This window comes from Amia ocellicauda, chromosome 23 (genome assembly GCF_036373705.1).
Source record: "Amia ocellicauda isolate fAmiCal2 chromosome 23, fAmiCal2.hap1, whole genome shotgun sequence".
Lineage (NCBI taxonomy): Eukaryota > Metazoa > Chordata > Actinopteri > Amiiformes > Amiidae > Amia > Amia ocellicauda.
The window spans coordinates 19,152,814-19,174,401 of NC_089872.1; the positions used below are offsets into that span (position 1 = coordinate 19,152,814).

The window sequence follows — 21,588 nt, forward strand, 5'->3', positions numbered from 1 at the left end:
TGCGTGACACATTTTTTTTTAATAATCCCACATGCACAACCACTGCATGACACGGCGCTTATCTTGGAAGTCTCTGGAGCTCAACAAAAAGCCAGAGCTAGGGTTGTAAGGGATATAGACAATGATGGGGAATTTGCCAGTTTTTGGCAGCAAACTACATTAGTTTCCAGTATTATCTGGACTGTATTTAGGAATCGCCATTTTTTCTTTCTTGGAAGGCAGAACGTTTAAGTCTTAGTCTGATGTTGTGAAGCATCCAAAGGTTTAAACACGTATAGTCTGAATTCCCCAGGATTGTAAAAGTGGAACAAGTGAGCAACAATTGAATGAATTACAAAGTATTCTCAGTTGTAGCTCAATACCACAGAGGCGTGAATGTCTGATGCACACCATGAACATAAATATATTTCCTTTACATGTGTGTTGAAATCCTTTTTGAAATTTAAAGGTAAAGATTCTTGTTCTGTAATTATTTCTGACGCTGAAAACCATGTGCAGTTTGTGTTTCTGAGTCTCCAAGCCTTGCTGTGTAGCTCTGTAACCCTGTTTGCAAATGTCGGATTGAGAGAGTAGTTCTTGCAGGTCTGAAGTGACAGGTCAACAGGACTATGTAAATTGCAGTGATAACTTCAATAAACGTCATCATGTATAAATTATGGAATTATACAAGCACTGAACACGAACAATAAGAGTGGCTTTATACACGTGAAATATCTGAACAAGAAATAGTCCCTACTATCAGGAAATTGTTTCTCAATATACATTAGCGGTTGAGTGATCCGATTTTACGCAGCCTTGTAGCCTACAGTGTGTGGTAAAGATGTGCTTTTGGGTTTTGTCCGAAAAGACAGTTGAAGTGATGTTATGTTTTCCAAGTGCCCAACAATCTGTGGAAACCCTTCTGTTTCAGTCATGGTTTGTTACAGAAACCAAACCAAGAAATCCAATTTGTTGCGTGAACTTTATTTATTCACCCCCCTGCCCCTCATACTGCCTTTTGACCTTGTTTTTCCAATTGTAAAAAAAACATACTTTGTTAGTTTTGTAATTTTGACTTGTCTTAAAGTCGTTTAGGCCTCGATCTCGGTATAAATCTGGGCCGAGGTTCTGCACTGGAATGCCAGATGTGAAACCTTGAGTCTGTCCCCACTGCCGAGTGAATTTTACTATGCAATGTTTGGGCCTTCGGTGTCACATGCCAGGATGGGTCAACACAAGGTCTTCATAAATAAACACTGTAAGCATTTACAGTCACCGCAGGAGCGAGATCTGATCCAGGAGGTGAAGACAAGCCCTCTTCTGGTACTGTCATCATTCCCCCTGTTTTAAACATCTGTCAGTCGGTGCTTCCTGATGGTGTGAACAAACGTGTTGCCCTATTAGTAATCGACTGCCTTAGGATTTTTTTCTATTGCATATCAATTTAAACATTTTATCCGCCAGTCAGCCACTCGGCATTTTTTCCGCTATTCTGAAATGTATAAATGAAGGTAAAACTAAATGAAACGGTCAAAGTCATTCACAAACGAAAACCAAAACCCGATTTTTCTCCTGTAGCCCCAGAGTTCTTGTGCACCGCAGTAGAGATTAGCCAGTTAAGTCAACCCGGGTCACCAGCAATGTGATCCGACAGACTGTGTTTGATATTTAGGAAGTACTGAACTACACGAACAGGGCACCACTGTTAGAAGGGAAATGATGGATCAGTGCCCCTCCACTTCGCATCGTGTTCAGGACTTCCTGTCTAGGTTTCTTTTCCTTAATTAACATCGTTTTGACATAATAGGAAACCTGCTGCAGCAATTATGAGAGCTCTGATAAAACCATATATGATCTGACATGAATTGGGGTCAGTGTGAGTAAACCTAGTGACAGTGTGTGGATTTTACTGACAGCAAACCGAGGATTGTTCAATGTTTAGGTTTTTGTTTTTGGGGGTGAAGGTGGGTTGCAAATACATAGTCTAGCAATCTTCAATCAGTCCTGCAATGCAATATCAGTTCAGAATAAAGATGCTGGATGTTATCTAGGGGTTTGGCTCCTTGTAAATCCTACAATAACGGCCGATTTGGATGTTTAAGATCTTTCACAATATGAAAAACTGGAAAAAAACAAAAAACAATTTGATGTTTTTATATAGACCTGATTAGGTTGTTTGGTTCCCAAGAAGTGAAACATGCAAGTTCTTCAAAGCTAAGGAGTGTAGGGAAATGGAAATAGTCAGCAAGTGCAAAAGTGTTTACCTGTTGGATTAGATCGTGCCTTATCTAGATCTCAGGTTTCCTTTTTTAGCTTTTACTCCTTACATATCATGTGAGGGATTGTGACTGTGGAAATAATGCAAATTACATTCCTGGAAATGTGTGCTGAGACTGACAACACCTAGCTACACATGATAAGGGTTGAAAAATGATTTATTATTATGAATTCAAATACAAACTTTGAATTTGATATAATATTTGGTCTGCACTGCTTTGTATTCCCCTGTAATTGACTGAATTAGAAACTTCATAAACCTAAAGCAGGTCATGATAGCCATGAGGCTGTAGATTAATTTCAGACTCCTAATTCAAACTGCCCATTAAAGTTGAAATCTGAGCGAGAGCAGAGCAGGAAGTCGGGCCAGAAAAGGGCTTGTTTATTTTGCAAGAAATGTATATGAACCTTGACAAGCGTTGACGTATATGGCCATATGTCGGTTTACTTCCATACAGAGCAAATAACGCAGAGAGCAACTTTCCGAGCTGGTGACCTGCAGCGGTCCCAGTGGGGTCTCGCCTCCGATGCCCCCATGCTGTATACTTTCGCACTGCGGTGTTCAAAAGCGCTTAAACCCTCCTATAGATAAGATAAGAAACACATGGTCTTCAGCTCCTTGCCAGGGAGTCCCAAGTGAACTTGCTGACGCACACAACCCTCTCCTGATGTCAGACAACTGAAAAGTAGTGCCTTGGCAGCCTGCCCTTGACACCGAGCCAAATAAAGTTCAGCTCGAAAGAGTGGATTTTATTAAAAAGGGCTTTATAGCACCAGTGCGTCTCAGTTTAAAACAGCCACTGTCCTTTATACTCCTTTTTTTTCCCCAAATGTATTTAAAAGAAGCACAAAAGACGTGCAGTGCATTTCCTTTAATGTGTTTTCGGGACACTCCTTAAGTATCTTTACAAGATTTTTACAAGAGTTTGCTTTTAAAGAACAGTGAAATGATAATTAAGGACAGTGCTGCTCTCTATATCCACACACTGGACCAATAAAGAGCGCTGTCTGAGGAAATGAAGTGCGGGATTGTGTGCGAGTGTCTCGAGACAGGCTTGCTCGGAGACCAAATCTTTTCTCCATATGGGCTTTTTGTTTTTGCAGTCAGATCTCTACTGTAGCCATATTTTATGTATAAAAGGCATTTTCTTCAGTCACACTATTGTTGTTAATATTTTAAATGTGTTCAAGAAGAAAAAAGCAAGACCGTACAATTTAAGAATGACGGGAATGATATTCATAATTTGTGCACAGTCCCACTGTTTCCAGCAAGATTGTCTTTTCAGGTAAAAGGTATCCCTTCTCAGTGACACAGAATACACACACACACACACACACACACACACACACAACCCTGCTACAGAGGCATTACAGGTCTATACCAGATACATCACCAAAAATATGGTATAATATAATGACATAACTTTTAAATAGTTTCATGTTCCAAACTGTTATATTAAAAAGCTACGTTCTATGATATCCATGTTTATAGTACAGGTATGTTATGCTAAACCTGTTTTATGCCCAATTTTTATTTTTGCATGCTAATGAGCTTTGTCAAACACATATTTTGAACCCAGTGCAGACGCTTATTTAAAGTCACGGTTGTGATGCTCAGAAGACTGTCGGCCCCTCCTGTGATTTAGGGGAAGCTTTTCAGTACAACAGTGTGCATCCAGTGTGTGTGTGTTGAGGGAAACGTACACACAACCTATAGATCTTAATCATGGAGATCTGAGGAGCCAAAAAGCTGACAAAAAGGCCACAACAAGCTCTGTTGCGGCTTCTGAACTTTGAATCTCTTCTCAACTTCTTATGGTTTTGTTTCAAATGCATTTACTTATGACTGGTCGCACTTTTTGTACATTTTTGTGTTGAATAGGCTCATGTTATGTCATGCGAGACATTCTATACCTTGCATAATTCGCACATGAAGTTCCTTGTGGGAAATGCATATCGATTTGAATTGTATTTACTGTATTTTGATGGCTCTGTTCACTATTGCTGTCTCTGCGTGTGTGCCAGAAAAAAAAAAAAAAAAACACAACCCACCATTACTAGTCATGTTCTTCAGCTACTGGGTTTTACTAATCAAGCCATTGATGTAAACAACGCCACCGTCTTAATGAAAACTCTTTACCAGGCTTTTCCTTTCTGTAGTGGAAGGAGCCAGTTTCATCTGCTGCGTCTAACATTTTACGAGGTGACCTGACACCCGTTTATTAATGAGTTCCTGAACACACGGCCAGAGAGCGGCGTGTCAAGATCAACACTACATGTATGCCTTTTTTTTTTCCAGAATAGAAGATAAAAAATAATTCATTTTTTCTCAGGGTTCTGGGTTCATGACAGTGACCCGGTTTAGATTTTGTTTGTCTGGTCAGTTTAGTAGTTGGTCACCCTCTAAGAAGAGAGAATTTAAATATTTTTTAAGAATTCATAACACATTTTTAAAGTTTATTTTTACCAGAAAAATGTATTGTACTTTTTTAAAGTCATAATATTTGTCCATATCCCAAAAATAATATGCTCTGTCATTTACTCTCTGGTGAATGTGTGTGTAAAACGTCACTGAGGAAATGTTTATAGCAGCCTACCCTTAAGTGTGCCGTGAAATATATGGTTTTTGTATCATGTTAAGAAGTTTTTAAATTGTTAAATTTTAAAAGGCCAATGTGAGTGATTTTATTTCTATGTATTTCAGTTTTTAGTACTTACTCACAATCAACAAAGTTTCCATTCATTCTGGGATGTTGAGGCTACAAACCGTGTTGAGTTTACTGAGGACGACCCAACGATGTGCAAAAGCCACAACACCGCACGCGAAACACACACGTTGTACACAGTGAGCTATTCTGGTTGATTTAGTTGCTGAACGCGCTGCCTAGATCGGGGGCCTGAGTGGTGCATATGTTGTACAGGGCTTGATTGTCCACAGATCTTCATGCTGAAATCGGTCTGTCAGTTCACATCACTGAGCTAATACCGTCTGCAAGAAGAGAGGTCTGACGATCCCATTCCTGTCTTCGGCCTCATGCTTTTCACTCCGTGCAGAAAACGTGACTCTGTTTCTCAGAAGTACGACAATTGAACTAATAGTGTAAATGGTCCAATGAAGTCAAACTGATTTCCCATCCTAAGCCGATGGCAACACCTCAGTGACACACTAGGCGCACATATGTCATGTATGAGCAGATTAAATCAAAGCTTTCACTCGCTTCTCAGTTGCAGATTACAAACCCAATGCTTTTCAGCCGGTTTCTATGTGGCGAAAAGCAGAAGTAAATATCAGTTTAGTAATTTTGTGACTGGTGGGTGGGTTGGAAATATGATTTAACCTTCATATTTGTATGAACCCTTTAGGATTATCTTTTATAAAGCATTTGACTATACTGAACACAGAGGCATTACACCTCCAATATAAATAGTGTTGTCATTGTATACCTTGAAGATCCTGAAAATATGCGTCTCTTAAAAAGGTAACATTGCGTACTGTATTTGTTATTGGTTTTAATGTCCTAGACTGTTTTAATCGTGCGTTCGTTATGGCTTTAGTGTAATGCTATGATGGTCATGGTCATGTGCTGTTTTAGAATTGTAAAACTAGAATTATGAATTAAATCTTTTTATGAGATGCATTAACAATGTTTTGTACGTTGGCAACATATTAAATTAACTTGCTCTCAGGTGTGTTTTTTTTTAATATTTATTTGTGAAGGTTAAAGTTAGTATTGTAATCTCTTAACAAGAACAAAAATGTATGCCGTTCAATGACCGTAACTCTGCGATGGGTGAAGCTTCATATGTAAAGTACGGAGACTTGCCAGTGAGAGAGAGATTTGCTGCCGACCATCAACACTTGCGTGGAGCGATCGGGTCGCGATTCTGACCCTCATGGTGGTTTTCAGCAAAGCCGAGCCAGGAATCGGGAATCCGAGCCAGAGGCTGAATCTAAATCGGGGTCGACTCGCCTGTCTCTGTTTAAGGAAAAGAGAAACTAAAATGTTATTCTTATGGACTTCATGCGCTGTACACTTTGACCTATATACGGTGTGCAGTTGTGCCAAGGACAGTTTGTCTTTATCTGGACAGTAGGGTGTATGTATCTGTCTCTGAAGGATTGAAGCCCGACTGTGGGGGGGATTAGGACAGGGGTTGTTAACCACGTGCTGTTGCATTTGCCCCACCCAGATCTTCGGACCCTGCTGGAGGGGCTTGAAGGGTCTAGTTGGGGGAATTCAGACTAAATAAATAATATTGAGTCCTAAATCCTCGGAGGCAGAATTGAGCCAATATTCTGCCCTCTGCTCTACATATCAGTATGTTTAATATTTTACATAGATCATGACTGGTTTGATTTAAATTTTTAGGTACTACATATCGAATTCCTTCTGAGACTACATGTATCTGATCAAGAACATTACTTTCAATATTTTCTGGCAGCTTCATCGGGAAACATCTCTCCATTAAAGCTTTTAATCTCCGATAAGAGGCGCCTACAGAAAGAAATGACAACTTTAATACCCTGAATTCATAGGGACTGTGAAGTTTTCCAGACTCAGACTCTGATAGTGCGGGGCTTTGAGTTGCAGTCTTACATCTCTGAGCAGAGACTCGCCCGTATCATGTGACGCCCGGAGATCTTTGATGATTTTGCATGTGAATCGGCCGCTATGATTTTGCGAGCTATTTTTAAAAGTGAAGACAGATATGTGAAGTGCTGAAGAAGTGACCTATTTATTTGATTTGTTTGTTTTGGGTCTAGTGGGTGGGAGTCACAGTTCAAGCCGTGAGTTTGTGATGACTGTTTATGGCTCTTTTTATGAAGTGAAAAGCCTGGCCTTCCGGTCGGCTGCCTGGGCAACGGTCTGCGTCACTATAAATACTTGTCAGTGTACTTGTCACTATCACATACTTGTCAGCTTTTTTTCCCATTTTTGAGTGGGACCTCTGACCTTTGACACCTGCCCATTACGACACTTCCTTCCGGCAGTGGAAAAGTAGCCACGTACGCCATCCATATTTTATTGAATTTGTGTCATCTCGCATATATTGGCATATTTATTTGGATACTAGTGGGGACCTTGTTGCACACACTGCTGAAATGTATTTTATGACTTGGCAGGAAGAAATACCAAAAGGACAAATCCTTTAGTGCAGTTTTGACAAGTTTCTTTAATCCTTTTTGTCATTGCAAAGCTGAAATGCCTGTTTATTCTGCATCCTGTGTCACGTCGGCGATGGCGGCAGGTCCATCTGTCCTCAGTTCAGTGTGGGCCCGGCACACAGACCGAAATCTGCTTGCTTCCTGAATTTGCTTCGGGATTCACAGCACAGCCCTGGTCTGATATCCGCCCTTGTGAATCGCGTGCATATGGCTCTCGGTGGGACACTTCCCCTGTTAGTGGGACGGACCCAGGCCAGTCCGGCCACATGGTGGGGGGCTTCAGAAAGGCCCAGTGAGTCACGATCTTGTACCTTGGCTGCTACGATTGACATTGAGCGTTTACATCAGACAATGGTCTTTCCTTTACCTTGCAAATTATATTCACAGAACATCGAACCACAGAAACGGTCTATTTCTTAAAATGACCTTAATGTTTTAACCGGCATTAAAGTTTCAGTGAAGTAAAGAAGTACACAATCTAAATTCTACACACTCAAAGCTGTTAATGTTAAAAGGGATGCCTCGTAAATCACTCCACATCTAATGGATTTGATTCTACAACGGAAAACGCAGAAACCACTGGTTGCATGAGTGCTACACTTTGCCATAGTGACATCTCCACAAAATGGTTATTTGCTTAACAACAAACGCAATAAACTGCTGCATTCAGTGAGCTCTCGGGTACCTAATTGCCTATTAAGTGCAATCGAGCTCGCGTTTCTTTACCAACCGTCTCAGGCTGGCTTTTCCCTTTGAGACCCGATGATACAATTATCATTTAACTGCATGCTCGGTCAGAGAACCTCTTGTCACTTAATGTCTTGCAATCTCATGAAAAATAAGTTATTTAATAAATATTTGTATTATCTTCATGAAAACTTCAAGGTTAGATGTTCCATTGGCAGTAGGAGTTGGTATGTGTCCCTCATGTTTAAATCAAGTTGTCCCCAGCTTTGCACAAGAAACTTATTTAGAAGGAGAGGCTGAGGCAGCTGGAAGCTTTTTCTTCTCCCCCCAGTTTCATTTAATGACTCCGATCCCTCCCCTCGGTGTTGATATTAGACTGGGAGTGTTTATTTGTAATAAGGGAGCTGTGTGTGTATTTCAGATGAGAGGTGATTTGCATTGATTAAAAAAGTGTCTACTGTTTGGAAGCTTTATGATCTAGAGTAACAAACAAATTGGAGTCAAACAACCAGTGGCACATGTAAAACTAAGGTTAACTTGCATCCTTACAGTCTAGGTCATGAAAAACCCTTATAATATAGTTTATCACGGGCCTGAGTACATGTATGGCTACAGCAGTGGCCAGCCCATACATACGGGCAGCCCGGGCCCCTGACTGTGGGCAGCGCCGTGAAGCGGATCATTAAACACTGTCACCACATGATGTACAACACTCGACTTTTAGCAGAGTCTCTGACATCAATTAAAGCCGAGTAAATATTTATAGTCCCCCACTTTTTTTTATAGGCAGACAACCATTCCATCATAAGCCAGTGACGAGAGAGAATCAATCTGCAGGCCTTCGCTTTTAAAAATAAATAAATCCAACCGCCCTTTATTCCGAGCCTGTCTTCACAAACCCTTCAACTGATAATTGAGTTTGTCAGTCGCTTAATAGCACCGCAACAACGTAGAATTACTTGTTCTAGAACTCAGGATGCAGTTCTGGCCACTATTAAGAAAATATATTTAATATTATGCTGATTGATTTATTTGGAGATTAATTGAACGCTGTCCTTTTTAGAAGTTTGAAATGAGTGCGAGGAGAGTCTGTTGCCCCGTCTTCTCACCCTGTGCTGTGTCTTGTTGTTTTCAGGTCTGACGGATGAAAAAGTCAAGGCCTACCTTTCCCTTCACCCCCAGGTCCTGGATGAGTTTGTGTCTGAGAGTGTGAGCACAGAAACGGTTGACCGATGGCTGAAGAGGAAGAACAGCAGACAGGAAGGTAAGACTGTCGACTGACGCGGCTGAGACAAAACAAGTGAGATTTATTCTCCATTGCTTTAACCATAATAGTTGCAGAATTATGGTCTTTTTATCACAAATGACAAACTTGTACCCTATCGTGCTGTTGTTTATTGTCAAAAACACTTTCTGCGCCTTTTACATAGGGTGCAAGTTTGCCATTTGCGTTTCCCAGAATAATATTGATTTGGTCTAGGCCACAAGCACACTATTTAGAGAGAAAAGTTCAGAAAGTTACGTCTGCAGCCCCAACCCAAATGTTACTTGCGAGGAATTGTTTGCAATCACTTCAGGTACGTCTTGGATTTGCCATTACACTTTCTTGTTCCACCAGAAATAGTCTGCCCCTTAGGTAGTTTACAGAGAAAAAGGAAGGAGGCCAGGAAATGTGTTTTAATATTGAAGCGGTCTATTTTTAAACTCACTCTTTGGCTTAATTTATGCATCTGCCCATCGCGTTTACCTCACTAAATAACTATGTGCCACGGTATCCAGCCGTCACAAAATGCTCGGAAGGAGCTGGATTTTATGACTGGTTAAACGCATTTGTGTTGGTCGGAGTCTCCGTAGCCTTTCAGCGGCAGAAAACTGCAGCGTGGATAACAGACCCACCACAAGCCCCCATCCATCATGCGCTTGTGTCCCTGGCTTCCAGCCGTGTGTTTAAGGCTCTGACGCAGTCATGGGCTCTGGGGGAAACTTCGGGGGGCAACATGCTGGAAGTTATCCTGACTGAATGCTGTGTCGGCTCTGTATTGAAGTGTTTGGGTTTTGAGTGTGGTTTTAAAACCTACGGTCATTAAGCAGCAGATTTCACTCAAATGCCGTCACATTGCAGCCATTTTTGCTGTAATTTCCGTGGGCTTTATCATACTCTGAGAAATCGAATGTGCCGTTTCCCAGGGAACTATTTTTGTTTTCTTTCTCATGACATGTGCGGCTGGTTTTTGCCGTTGTACGGTGGCTCTGAAGTGCAACACGCCAATGCAAAATGAAAAACACAAAAACAAAGCTATTTATATTTCAGGGCCACCATACTCTTGCAATTTTGACCAAAAAAGGGACCCTGACACATGAAGTATTCACCAAAATCGTGCCAGGTTATAGGAAATCTATTGACACCAAAAGCTGGTCACTGAGGGTTCGGGGGGAGAAAGACCCTCAACCACTTGAAGAGGTTAAACACAATAATATCTTGCATTTCAACGCACTGCACTAAACTGTTCCCTCATTTATTGTCTGATGTACACAGAAAACAAATATATACAGTGTTTAAGGAGACGTTTAATCAATGGAAGAACATTAACTCATCCATGAGCTGCGTGAGGTCATCTCTCTCCCGATATGTGCCTTTGCGTTTGTGGTTTGGATTAGATATCGCTTAATGCAGAAGAAAAACTTGAGAAATGTTGATTGTTTCCTAATCCAGTTAACATTGAACTTGTTCAGCAGCACAATAGCTTTATTTTGTAGACCGCTTTTTCCCATTTGTGTTTTGTAGTAGCTCTCCACCTACTGCACCAAGGAATAATTTTCTGGTGCCTTTTATTTTTAAGGTGTCGTTTAAATAAACTTCTGTTTTCTGTCTTCACAAGCGACGGATTCCGAGGAAAAGCCCCCAGATCTGGCATCGGCTCAAGACACATTTCACCTTGTTATTGTTCGGGGCTCTGAGATGTTACAGACTCGCAGAAGAGGTCAATACTCTTTAGTTTGGCCCTCCGAGGACTGGAGCTGAAGTAGGTGTTAATCTCGGGACAAGAAAGTTGATTAACTGAAGCATAAATCTAAGCAGAGAGAGGAACAAATGTTTCAGGACCAGTGTTTTAAAAACCTGCAGGTTTTAGGCGTCCGATGTACCTAGTACTGATTTATAGTTTAATAGGAGCTGTTATTAAAGGGGGGGGTCAATCGGCCAATCCATCAACTCGTACAATCTCAGCCTCGCAGTCAACGGTTATAAAAAGAGAAAAGTAAACATTGGTTGTCTGCTGAGGTATAAACTTTCATATTTTGGCAGCATTCGATCCTTTGCGTCGCAGATATCCCCTTTCATATTTTCAAATGCCTGCGGAGATTAGCGATCGCAAGCACCGAATTCACATCCGCGTTTCTGTGTCGGTTTGCCTACATTATGTAAAGACGTGTCTACATTCATTCCATTCATTACATTCTTTATGTATATGATGTATCCTTTTGATTTCCAGCCAGGCAGCACCATGGAAGTGGAGATTGGGTAAATGCCGTTCAATCATTATTTAAATTGTTTTGTTTACACCCGGTCCAGACACACCCAACTCCCTGGTAGTTCTAGTTTCAAATTCACGAGGCATTTTTCTAAGTGTCTGTGAATGTTTATTTGTATGAAGAATCATGTTTTACTAGTAAGAAATCATACCTGAGTAGTTAAAGCAGGCCCTGGACATTTTAAACCCCAATGTGGATTTTCTCAAATACTTATGCTTCTACACCCTTAGACCTAATGTGTTACATTGAACACATAGTTGTTTTGTCCTCTAACACAACACAAACACATAGTGTTACAATTTACCAAATGACGACACAATAATGTGTATTGTTCACAGAATTGTATGTTTTTCCCACACAGACTTGTTAAAGATGCATTGTGTTGGGCTTTGGCGATTTGTGACATGAAATTGTGTTGACCTTGAATAAACGCAGTGTGTTAAATTGATCACATTAGTTCTAAGTGTATAATCCACTCACTGTCTACTGTGGGAGTCAAACTCAGACGGCAGTCTTTGGCTTGGATTGTACATCTTTCATAAAAATAGTCCTTTTTTAATTCAGCACAGTTGCGTATGCCATGGAAGCAGATCAAGTCCTGCTTTGTGTTTGCTGAAATCTGCAGTGAATTATTGTGGATTATTTTCACGCCTTTTTATATAAGCACTGTGAGTGTTGAGCCACGTGCCAGGAGTCCTGTAACGGGAGCAGGTAGATGTGTGGGTCAGCAGGGGGTCGAGAGGTGGAGGAATAACTATCAACATGTTAAACAACCCAAAATCTCCACATCGGTTAAAGAATTGGCAATCACGCCTGAAGAGCTGACAAAACAAACACATCATTGCATAACGAGGCATTGTTGAGCGAAGTCCAGCGCTGCAGAAGCCCGAGCAGGAAACGAGAACAGACGATCGGCCGTCCCTCGCAGCGAGTGAGTCTCCCGCCCCCGTACGGGTCAGGAGTGAGGCAGTCTGCTGGAAATTCATCGCGGCTCCTCAGCCTTGTATGCAGGCCGCAGCCAGCATCTATTGTCTATTGTCTAGTGTCTAGTGTCTATTTGCAGAAAGCCTTTGCTTCGTGATATTCTACAGGAATACGCCGGCCTCACATCAGCGGACCTGTACCTTCAACGCTCACCGGATGTTCACCTCAGAGAGTGGACATGGAGGTTTTCATTCACACTAAGACGTGGCGCCAGTCTTTGTGGTGACCTTTAAAGGGTTCAGAAATCATCCTCCCTGTCTGAGATGGAAAAACATGGAGATCTAAAATGTTGGAACCCATCCGTCTCGTAACTCTGCCTTTTATAAAAGTGTACTGCGGTAAAGTTGCACTCTAATCTAGTTTATTTATTTTACTTGGCCCTGGTTTTCCCTGGTGGGGAATATAATCTTTTGGAAAATAGTGAATGAACAGTCTGGTGGAAGGATATAATTGGATTTCTTATTGACTGTATTGATTATTCCTTCCTTATGAATACATAAGTGTCATTTCTCTACTGGACAACCTGTTAAGCTATTTGAAAAAATTACAAATCAAAATGGCATGGTTCTTATTATAGCAAAGATCTCTCTCGGGGAATTGTTTTGTGTCATAACGGCAATATATTTTAAACCTCTTTTCCTGTAGAGCACCGAGATCAGCTAATATTGTTTAGCTCTTACTTGGCTTTTTATTTTGTTCAATTTCTTTATTATTCCTTTTAATGTTTCTATTTTGCTCTGTTGGTGAGTCTATGATATATTTGTCTTATCTTATTTCAGTAGCCTAAATAATAACATTTAAGGCACCGCATCCAAGGAAAGGCTGAAGGTTGTTTTGTAAGGTTAAGATTAGTTTTACGTTTTTAATACCCAACACAAAAGATCCCCCCCCCCCCCGGACTCAACCATCCTCTAAACGAAACCAGCCCCCTCAGCCCCACAACCTCAACTGCCCTCCACACCTCAGAGGGTTAAGGTAGTAGAGGTTATCTTTCCACTTTGTCCAGGGGGTTGTTGTACATTATCTGACAACTCTGGTCCTGGGAGTAAAGCTCAGGTTGTGAAAACACCTATCGGAAGCCCCCTCGTTATCTGACACCATCTTGCATTCTCCAGATGAAACTGGAACCGTTATAAAAACTGATCTTGCCAGCCACTGCAGGAATATATTAATGCCAGAAACATCAGTGTGATTTATTTTGTGGTCAATGGGATTTCTAAGAAGTCTAGGCCACTGCAAACCCAAGATAACCCGCAGTTTAGTTGACAATAAAGAAAGGAATGTAAACAGACCCGTGTGATGCGCAACCACAATCCATAAGACCTCTAAAGACTTTCATATTCATACCAAAGTTTGTGTTTTCTTTGTTATCATTTCTGCTCGGTTTCTGTGGTGGAAAACCTTCCTATGGACATTGTCAGGGTTGTTACGTGCCTGAAACTGCAGGGTAAGACTGGAAAACGAGCAATACTGAAAGCGATGGGACACCATCCGGCAATGAGATCTGCCAGGCTTCGTTGTGGTGGAATAAAAAGCATAACACACACACACACTCTGATTTTTGAACGTGCTGCACTTACCTTTGCAGTGTCAGAAACCACCACCTTTGTTGTTAACCAGCACACCAAACCGACGCACAACTGAATACGTCCTAGTCACTGTCCCCGTAACTAACATGTGACCCTGGACTGGTTTCTGGAAACCCTGTTTTCCTGGAAGCTGTCCCTATCCAGCCCAGTGTTCCTGGTCATGTGATGCATGGACTGGGGCATGAGTGTACACGGTGTGCTTCAGTACTGATGTCTGCTGTAGTGGTTAGACTACATTTCCACCATCGTGTATTACATAACACAAAGGCCCTGTGTTAAAAAGTAAACCGCCTTTATTAATCCTAACCCTTAACTCTATATCCATATTTATCTCCATGCACTGTTTATGCATTTATATATATTCATAAAGAAGCTTTCTGATTTGTAGGATTGTTTATTATTTATTCACAAAACCGTGAAGACCCGCTGGCAAGGTGGGACGACGTTGTCCTTGGACACTCTTGTATTAGTGTTTAAAACCCTGAATGAGGACAGAGGTTTGGTCCTCTGTGACGAGGTTTTGTTTCATGCAGCTATTAATTTTGCATGTGTTTTAGGTCGTCTTCCTTGCAGAATTCCAGTTTTAATTTCAGTTGCTTCATTCTAGTGTGTGGAATGCCATTGTTTATTGCCACACAAATTCTGTCGTTTGGAAATGATGGGCACAGATGTACAGTGAGGGAAAAAAGTATTTGATCCCCTGCTGATTTTGTACGTTTGCCCACCGACAAAGAAATGATCAGTCTATAATTTTAATGGTAGCTGTATTTTAACAGTGAGAGACAGAATAACAGCAAAAAAATCCAGAAAAACGCATTTCAAAAAAGTTATAAATTGATTTGCATGTTAATGAGGGAAATAAGTATTTGATCGCCTATCAATCAACAAGATTTCTGGCTCCCAGGTGTCTTTTATACAGGAACGAGCTGAGATTAGGAGCACTCTCTTAAAGGGAGTGCTCCTAATCTCAGCTCGTTACCTGTATAAAAGACACCTGTCCACAGAAGCAATCAATCAATCAGATTCCAAACTCTCCACCATGGCCAAGAGCAAAGAGCTGTCCAAGGATGTCAGGGACAAGATTGTAGACCTACACAAGGCTGGAATGGGCTACAAGACCATCGCCAAGCAGCTTGGTGAGAAGGTGACAACAGTTGGTGCAATTATTCGCAAATGGAAGAAACAAAAATAACTGTCAGTCTCCCTCGGTCTGGGTTTCCATGCAAGATCTCACCTCGTGGAGTTTCAATGATCATGAGAACGATGAGGAATCAGCCCAGAACTACACAGGAGGATCTTGTTAATGATCTGAAGGCAGCTGGGACCATAGTCACCAAGAAAACAATTGGTAACACACTACGCTGTGAAGGACTGAAATCCTGCAGCACCCGCAAGGTCCCCCTGCTCAATAAAGCACATGTACAGGCCCGTCTGAAGTTTGCCAACATCTGAATGATTCAGAGGAGAACTGGGTGAAAGTGTTGTGGTCAGATGAGACCAAAATCGAGCTCTTTGGCATCAACTGAACTCGCCGTGTTTGGAGGAGGAGGAATGACCCCAAGAACACCATCCCCACCGTCAAACATGGAGGTGGAAACATTATGCTTTGGGGGTGTTTTTCTGCTAAGGGGACAGGACAACTGCACCGCATCAAAGGGACGATGGACGGGGCCATGTACCATCAAATCTTGAGTGAGAACCTCCTTCCCTCAGCCAGGGCATTGAAAATGGGTCGTGGATGGGTATTCCAGCATGACAATGACCCAAAACACACAGCCAAGGCAACAAAGGAGTGGCTCAAGAAGAAGCACATTAAGGTCCTGGAGTGGCCTAGCCAGTCTCCAGACCTTAATCCCATAGAAAATCTGTGGAGGGAGCTGAAGGTTTGAGTTGCCAAACGTCAGCCTCGAAACCTTAATGACTTGGAGAGGATCTGCAAAGAGGAGTGGGACAAAATCCCTCCTGAGATGTAGTTGGCCACCAGGTTTGCACACAAGAAACGTCTGACCTCTGTGATTGCCAACAAGGGTTTTGCCACCAAGTACTAAGTTGAAGGGGTCAAATACTTATTTCCCTCATTAACATGCAAATCAATGTATAACTTTTTTTAAATGCATTTTTCTGGATTTTTTTGTTGTTATTCTGTCTCTCACTGTTAAAATACACCTACCATTAAAATTATAGACTGATCATTTCTTTGTCAGTGGGCAAACATACAAAATCAGCAGGGGATCAAATAATACTTTTTTCCCCCACTGTATAGCTTGGCTTGCGAAATGCAAAGTTTATGTTGATCATGAATCTTAGGTTTTAGTGTTTTAATTTCACCTTGCATTCTGTGTGAACGCACAAAGCTGCTTCTGGCAGAACACCAATCAAATCAACCCTCCCTCAGCACATTTTCCAAAAAGAAAGGTCTCTGGAAAACAATACATTTGTTTTACATGAGTTTTTGTTTTCTTTTTCTTGCCATTGAAACGCATTTCAGAGATACGGATGCCAGAGGATCGGAAGTGACTGTTTTTACAAAATTCCCAGAAGTGGAGAAATGGCGATGCTTAAATGGTGTTTTTCTTTCTTGCTGAGAGTTTAAATTTCCAAAGTCATGAGATAATTTTGACGCTAGACGGCAAACGGATCTAGTAAATGGATGAAAAAGAGGAGCTAAAAAAGTTCAAAACCGGATTAAACTTGAATGAAGATCATGTTTTCATATATTGTCATCATTGCCTGTGGTTGTTGATCCACTAAAGGATTTCCTGACTCCTTTGTTCCCGTCCGCTCTTACAGGTATACTGGTTCTCTTTGAACACCACTGATTTTACAGGAATAATGGTGAGAAACAACCGTATATTTTGGCATCGGGTTGAATCACTGCAGCACAAGGCAGTGTCGTAAATCCCTTTGGCTAAAGGTGTTCAGAGCTGTGCCTGCTATAAATGACCAGCAGGAATTGGGGCTGGGGCCGGAGATGTGTTCTCTGTTCTAACAGGCAGCGGCCCTCGGAGGACCCATCTCACCGGCACGGTTAATCACCGCTTCTGGCGCTGCTGACGTGCGCAAGATATCCTCCTGGGTTATCACTTCTGTTTGCTTTCCACGAGAGACCATTAGGCGTTAACTGATAAGTCCCGCTCCCTCCCCAGAAGGGCCGCCGTTCCCCCTCGGCCAGCTTCGCACTTCGTAGCTCGATCCACGGCTCTTCCTCTGGGTTGATCCAGGATGTCAACATTGTGACGCGGTGGCACCCATCATCCTGTCGGCGAGAAAGCAGGGCCCGAGATGCATGGAGGGAGACGTAGAGTTATTTGGTTGTGCAGTAAACAACTCTTGTGTCTCCGTTATGTAAAATGTGACCTTTTAATACTGTCACCTCTAGCTTCCTCTGCCACTCTATGTGAGGAGAAAACGGGCTGAGGGATTTGTATTTGTGTGTGTGTCGCTGCAGCGATGATGTGAGTGTGTGCTCGAAGCAGCTGATGCTGTTTATCAGAGCTGCTGGAAGTGGGCCATTGCCACACAAAGATGCGGTTGTGTAAGCGATTACATATCCCACAGTGATAAAAGACCGCTGCTTACCTGCAGGCTCCAGCACAAGGCCTCCAGTGTCACATGATCACAGGCCGTGATGCACCCAGCTCCACCTCCAGGGTTGCTTGGCCAGGGGTGGGGGGCCGCTTTCATTAGCGGCATTGGGGACTGAGCGGCCCTTGGGCGACGGCGGCAAACATCCACACTGCTGAGTCACTGATGGTCCGGTCTGCTTTTCCAGGCACTATTGATTCGGCATCAAGTATCCTTAAAGGGATGCGCATTAGACTCCATTGATTGAAAGCTCTCTACGGCCAAATCTGGTTTTGTTGTTTTTGTTATTTGCAACGGCACAAGAGCCGGTTTGTGTTCTTCCATGATGATCGATCGTATAGTTTATTGCACCGCTGTAATTCACTGATCTGGGCCGGACTGGAGAACGCCAGTGTGCGTGAAAAGCATGCATCTTCATTTCAGTTATGCATTTTTTTTTATAAAGGCCTAATTTGTGTTTCCCACTCATTGAGCCAGTTGTATCTGTTTAATTTGCTCATGGTCGGGTTTGAAACCACTTTGGTTAGAAGAGAAAACCACCAAAAAGAAGGACCCGTTCATATGAATCACAAAAGCAGTGTGGAAACCAGCTATCAAGTACTGGATATTTCATTTGAAATGGCGGAGAGGGGAGAAGGTTATTTAATCTGGGCCTGTGTGTTTGTGTAAATAGTTGTTGTTGTGTTCCTGTTTGATACGAATGCTGCTCTTGACTACACCGTCGGCTTGTTACGGTTTAGGGTGGCACGGCATCCCCGGTGATGGCAGTTGACGGGTCCTCGGTTTTATTAGTCTTTCCTGCCTGATCATGTTTTATTATCCTTTAATTACTAGTCCAGAACATGATACTGTTGTGAAGCGAATATCAGTGTTATGATTGTGCCCAGTGGGTTTTGCTTGGATGAATGCCACATGTATGGTACACATGACTTGCAGGTCACTGGCTAAGAAGTGTATTATGTTCAGTCCCTTAGGAAGCCTCTATTTTTATAATTGTTTCCTGTTATTCTTTGAATCAGTTTTTGCTGTGTCCTCTAGGATCATATTATCAGCCTCTCCGTTATTTACTAAAAATGAACAAATAGGGGCTAGTGTTACAGTTAGACGCCTTCAAAGAAAGAGCGAGACATGGCATAATGTGACGTGTAAGGTTCTTTAAATGACGAAGCATTTAAACATGTTCGAAAAGAAAGCGGTGCTGTGACCGAATAACCAACTGGAATTGGCTTAATTGATATGCTCGTCGTTGGGTTTGTGTGCACAAGAGCATCGTGGCTTGTCTTTTTCTACGCTCATGGTTCAGGCACGCTGTACTACTCCACCGGCTCGCAGACTCTGACTTGTCTTGACGTCACTGTGTTTTCTTGGCAGTTAAGGGCTACTTTAAAATAGCTCCTTGGGCTATGTTTGGAAATCCAGCGTGCGCCCTGGAAGAATGTGTAGAACAGCAAACAGGCACTCGAGCCCTGTTTTCATTTCGCATGGCCAAGTACGCGCTGTATATTTATGTTTCTCCACAAATGTTTTTTTTAACTGTTCGTGCTGTTTTTAATTTCCTCTCCTCGGTTGTTTTTGCAGTAGCCCGTAACAAATAATGTCCGTCGTTGTTTGGGCCCTACTTTCACGGTTGATCGGTATTACGGCTGTCTTGCCACTTGTTTTTGTCTTTTTCCTTCCGTGATGGATGTTTTAGTATTTGGCGGTTGTGTTCTGCTGTTTCTTCTTATTCGCGTTTGCTTGATGTACAACTCTTATAAATCATGACTTAATCTGGCGCTGCGCCCTTGTGGTCTTCTCCCAAAACTGTCGACCAAAGCATGGACGGTCCGTGGTTGGCGTGCGACTGGGAATGGCATTCTGGGAAATTGCAGTCGTATCACTGAATATGTACAATTGTGTGGTAACATATTCATAAGGCCCATTTATAATTGTTTATACATAATTAAGGTCTCTCCTTTTCAGTGTCCCTACTTTGTCTGCAGCTAATTTTTTTGTATTGATTTCGGTAAACAGAAAACAAATCAAAGTATTTCTCCAGACGTTATTAATTTTTTCATCTCACCAGCCCCAGCACATAGCGGCTCTTTCCCTGCAGCATACTGTGTGGCACTCGGCGATAAGAGGCACCATCTGTACCGATACGTTCTGGCACGTAGGCTGTGGTGTGTGGGCGGCCATTTCAAGTTGATAACACGAAGTGCGTTTTGTGCAGTGCATTGTGTGGATGCTGTCAGAATTAGAAATGATGCCAGGACAGTTTATGCAGGGTATTGTCGTCGTGCTAATTGACATTTAACAGTCAAGCAATAGACTCAAATGGGACATGTCTCCGTGGCTCCTGCAGAGCTGATTGTCTCTGTTTGCACTGGAGACAAAGCAAACCTATGTCATGGTGTGGATGTGTGACAGGAAGTTTACAGTTCCAGTTAATGTCATCAATTTGGACAGTTTCTAGTGCTCTAGTTATCCAGTTTGTAGGGTGTGTTGGATTGTTTCAATATTAAAATTAGATAAATTGGCAGAGCAAAAAGTGTAAAGATTCAGCAGTATGTGACCTTGATATAGGAATTGATTTTAGTAGGTTCGCTAAGTAGTATTCATTTTGCTGCTGGCCTAAACTGTTTATCAAAGTATTTTACTGTACTTAAACTTTCTCCTTGCAGTCTTATTGGATAGATAGAAATGTATAGATACATTAATGTTGATCATTCTGCATGTTGTATGTAATCCTTCTTAGTTCTTCCTTGGATCTGAATACATTGTGATATAGATTAATTGCATAATATTTCACAATCCAAGGCAGAGCACAGTAAGGCAATAGGGGGTCTGGTTTGAGATTTATTAAATCAGTATTTACACCCATTGCTTTGTACATATGTTGTAAATTAAGCCAACCTGGAATAAAGCAGATGTCAGAAATAGACTTTTGACATTTGATTTTCCCACATTCCCATGTTTTTAGTCTGGTCTGATCTGTTGCCGTGTTGTCAATTTGTCTTTATGGTTTATTTGTTCTTGCTCTGGCGGGTCTTCTCGTCAAGACCTACTCTGTGAAGGGATCGCGTTCTGCCATGACCATGCTGCTTTACTCTCATTGCACTTGTGTCCCAGAGTGATCAGGAGCTGCTCCGAAGGCCCTGACGAGATCCCCCAGGAGCGAGTGTTGTTGCCTGGGTTCACTGAGGTGTCTCCGAGTGTGTAATTGTTTGCTTTGTTTCCTCACAGATGACTCCATCGTAAAAGAGGTCAGCAGGGTAAGTGTGACTTCCTCTCTGGGGAGGGAGTGGGGAGGTCAATAGGATCGTCTCCTGTCCAGGTTTGGAGGCAAAATGCTCTGAAATTTGAGGGCATTCAGATGGCTGACCACCTGTGAAGGATGGCTTTGATATCCTTGCGGTATTAAACCATTTAAAATTCATGGCTGCCAACACTGGATAAAGTCCAGCCAGGTACCTGATGGGGTGAGGCCCCTGCTGATAATATATACATCACATAAGTCGGAGCTGAATACTGGCAAAAAAACATATCAACAAACGTGACGACTCCTGTTAGTCATCTTTAAATTTAATTAAGGTATTTTATGCACAGATATCGCTAACAATGCTGACGCTGCTCCACCAGGCCTCCAGGATGATCTAGTTGATGTCGGATATCTGTGGTTTAAACCATACACATCCTAAAAATAACTCGCCGCATAGAAGCTGCGTCGTCTTTAACGACATTACCATTGATCTTCATGTATCTGCCTATTGACTGATATACACAGTGATCAACCTCTACCCCCTTGAT

At 42.1% G+C, this 21,588-nt stretch overlaps 1 protein-coding gene across 4 annotated transcripts in view; it reads left to right on the forward strand.

Annotated features, from left to right (window-relative positions):
* The window catches only part of pde10a (phosphodiesterase 10A), a 53,680-nt gene that overhangs the window by 17,924 nt on the left and 14,168 nt on the right, over nucleotides 1-21,588 (forward strand). For all 4 annotated transcript variants that reach the window (XM_066696751.1, XM_066696752.1, XM_066696753.1 and 1 more), the window contains exons 2-3: nucleotides 9,246-9,374; nucleotides 21,025-21,053. In XM_066696751.1, coding sequence (XP_066552848.1) covers nucleotides 9,246-9,374; nucleotides 21,025-21,053 — 158 coding nt within the window. The remainder of the gene's footprint in view (nucleotides 1-9,245; nucleotides 9,375-21,024; nucleotides 21,054-21,588) is intronic.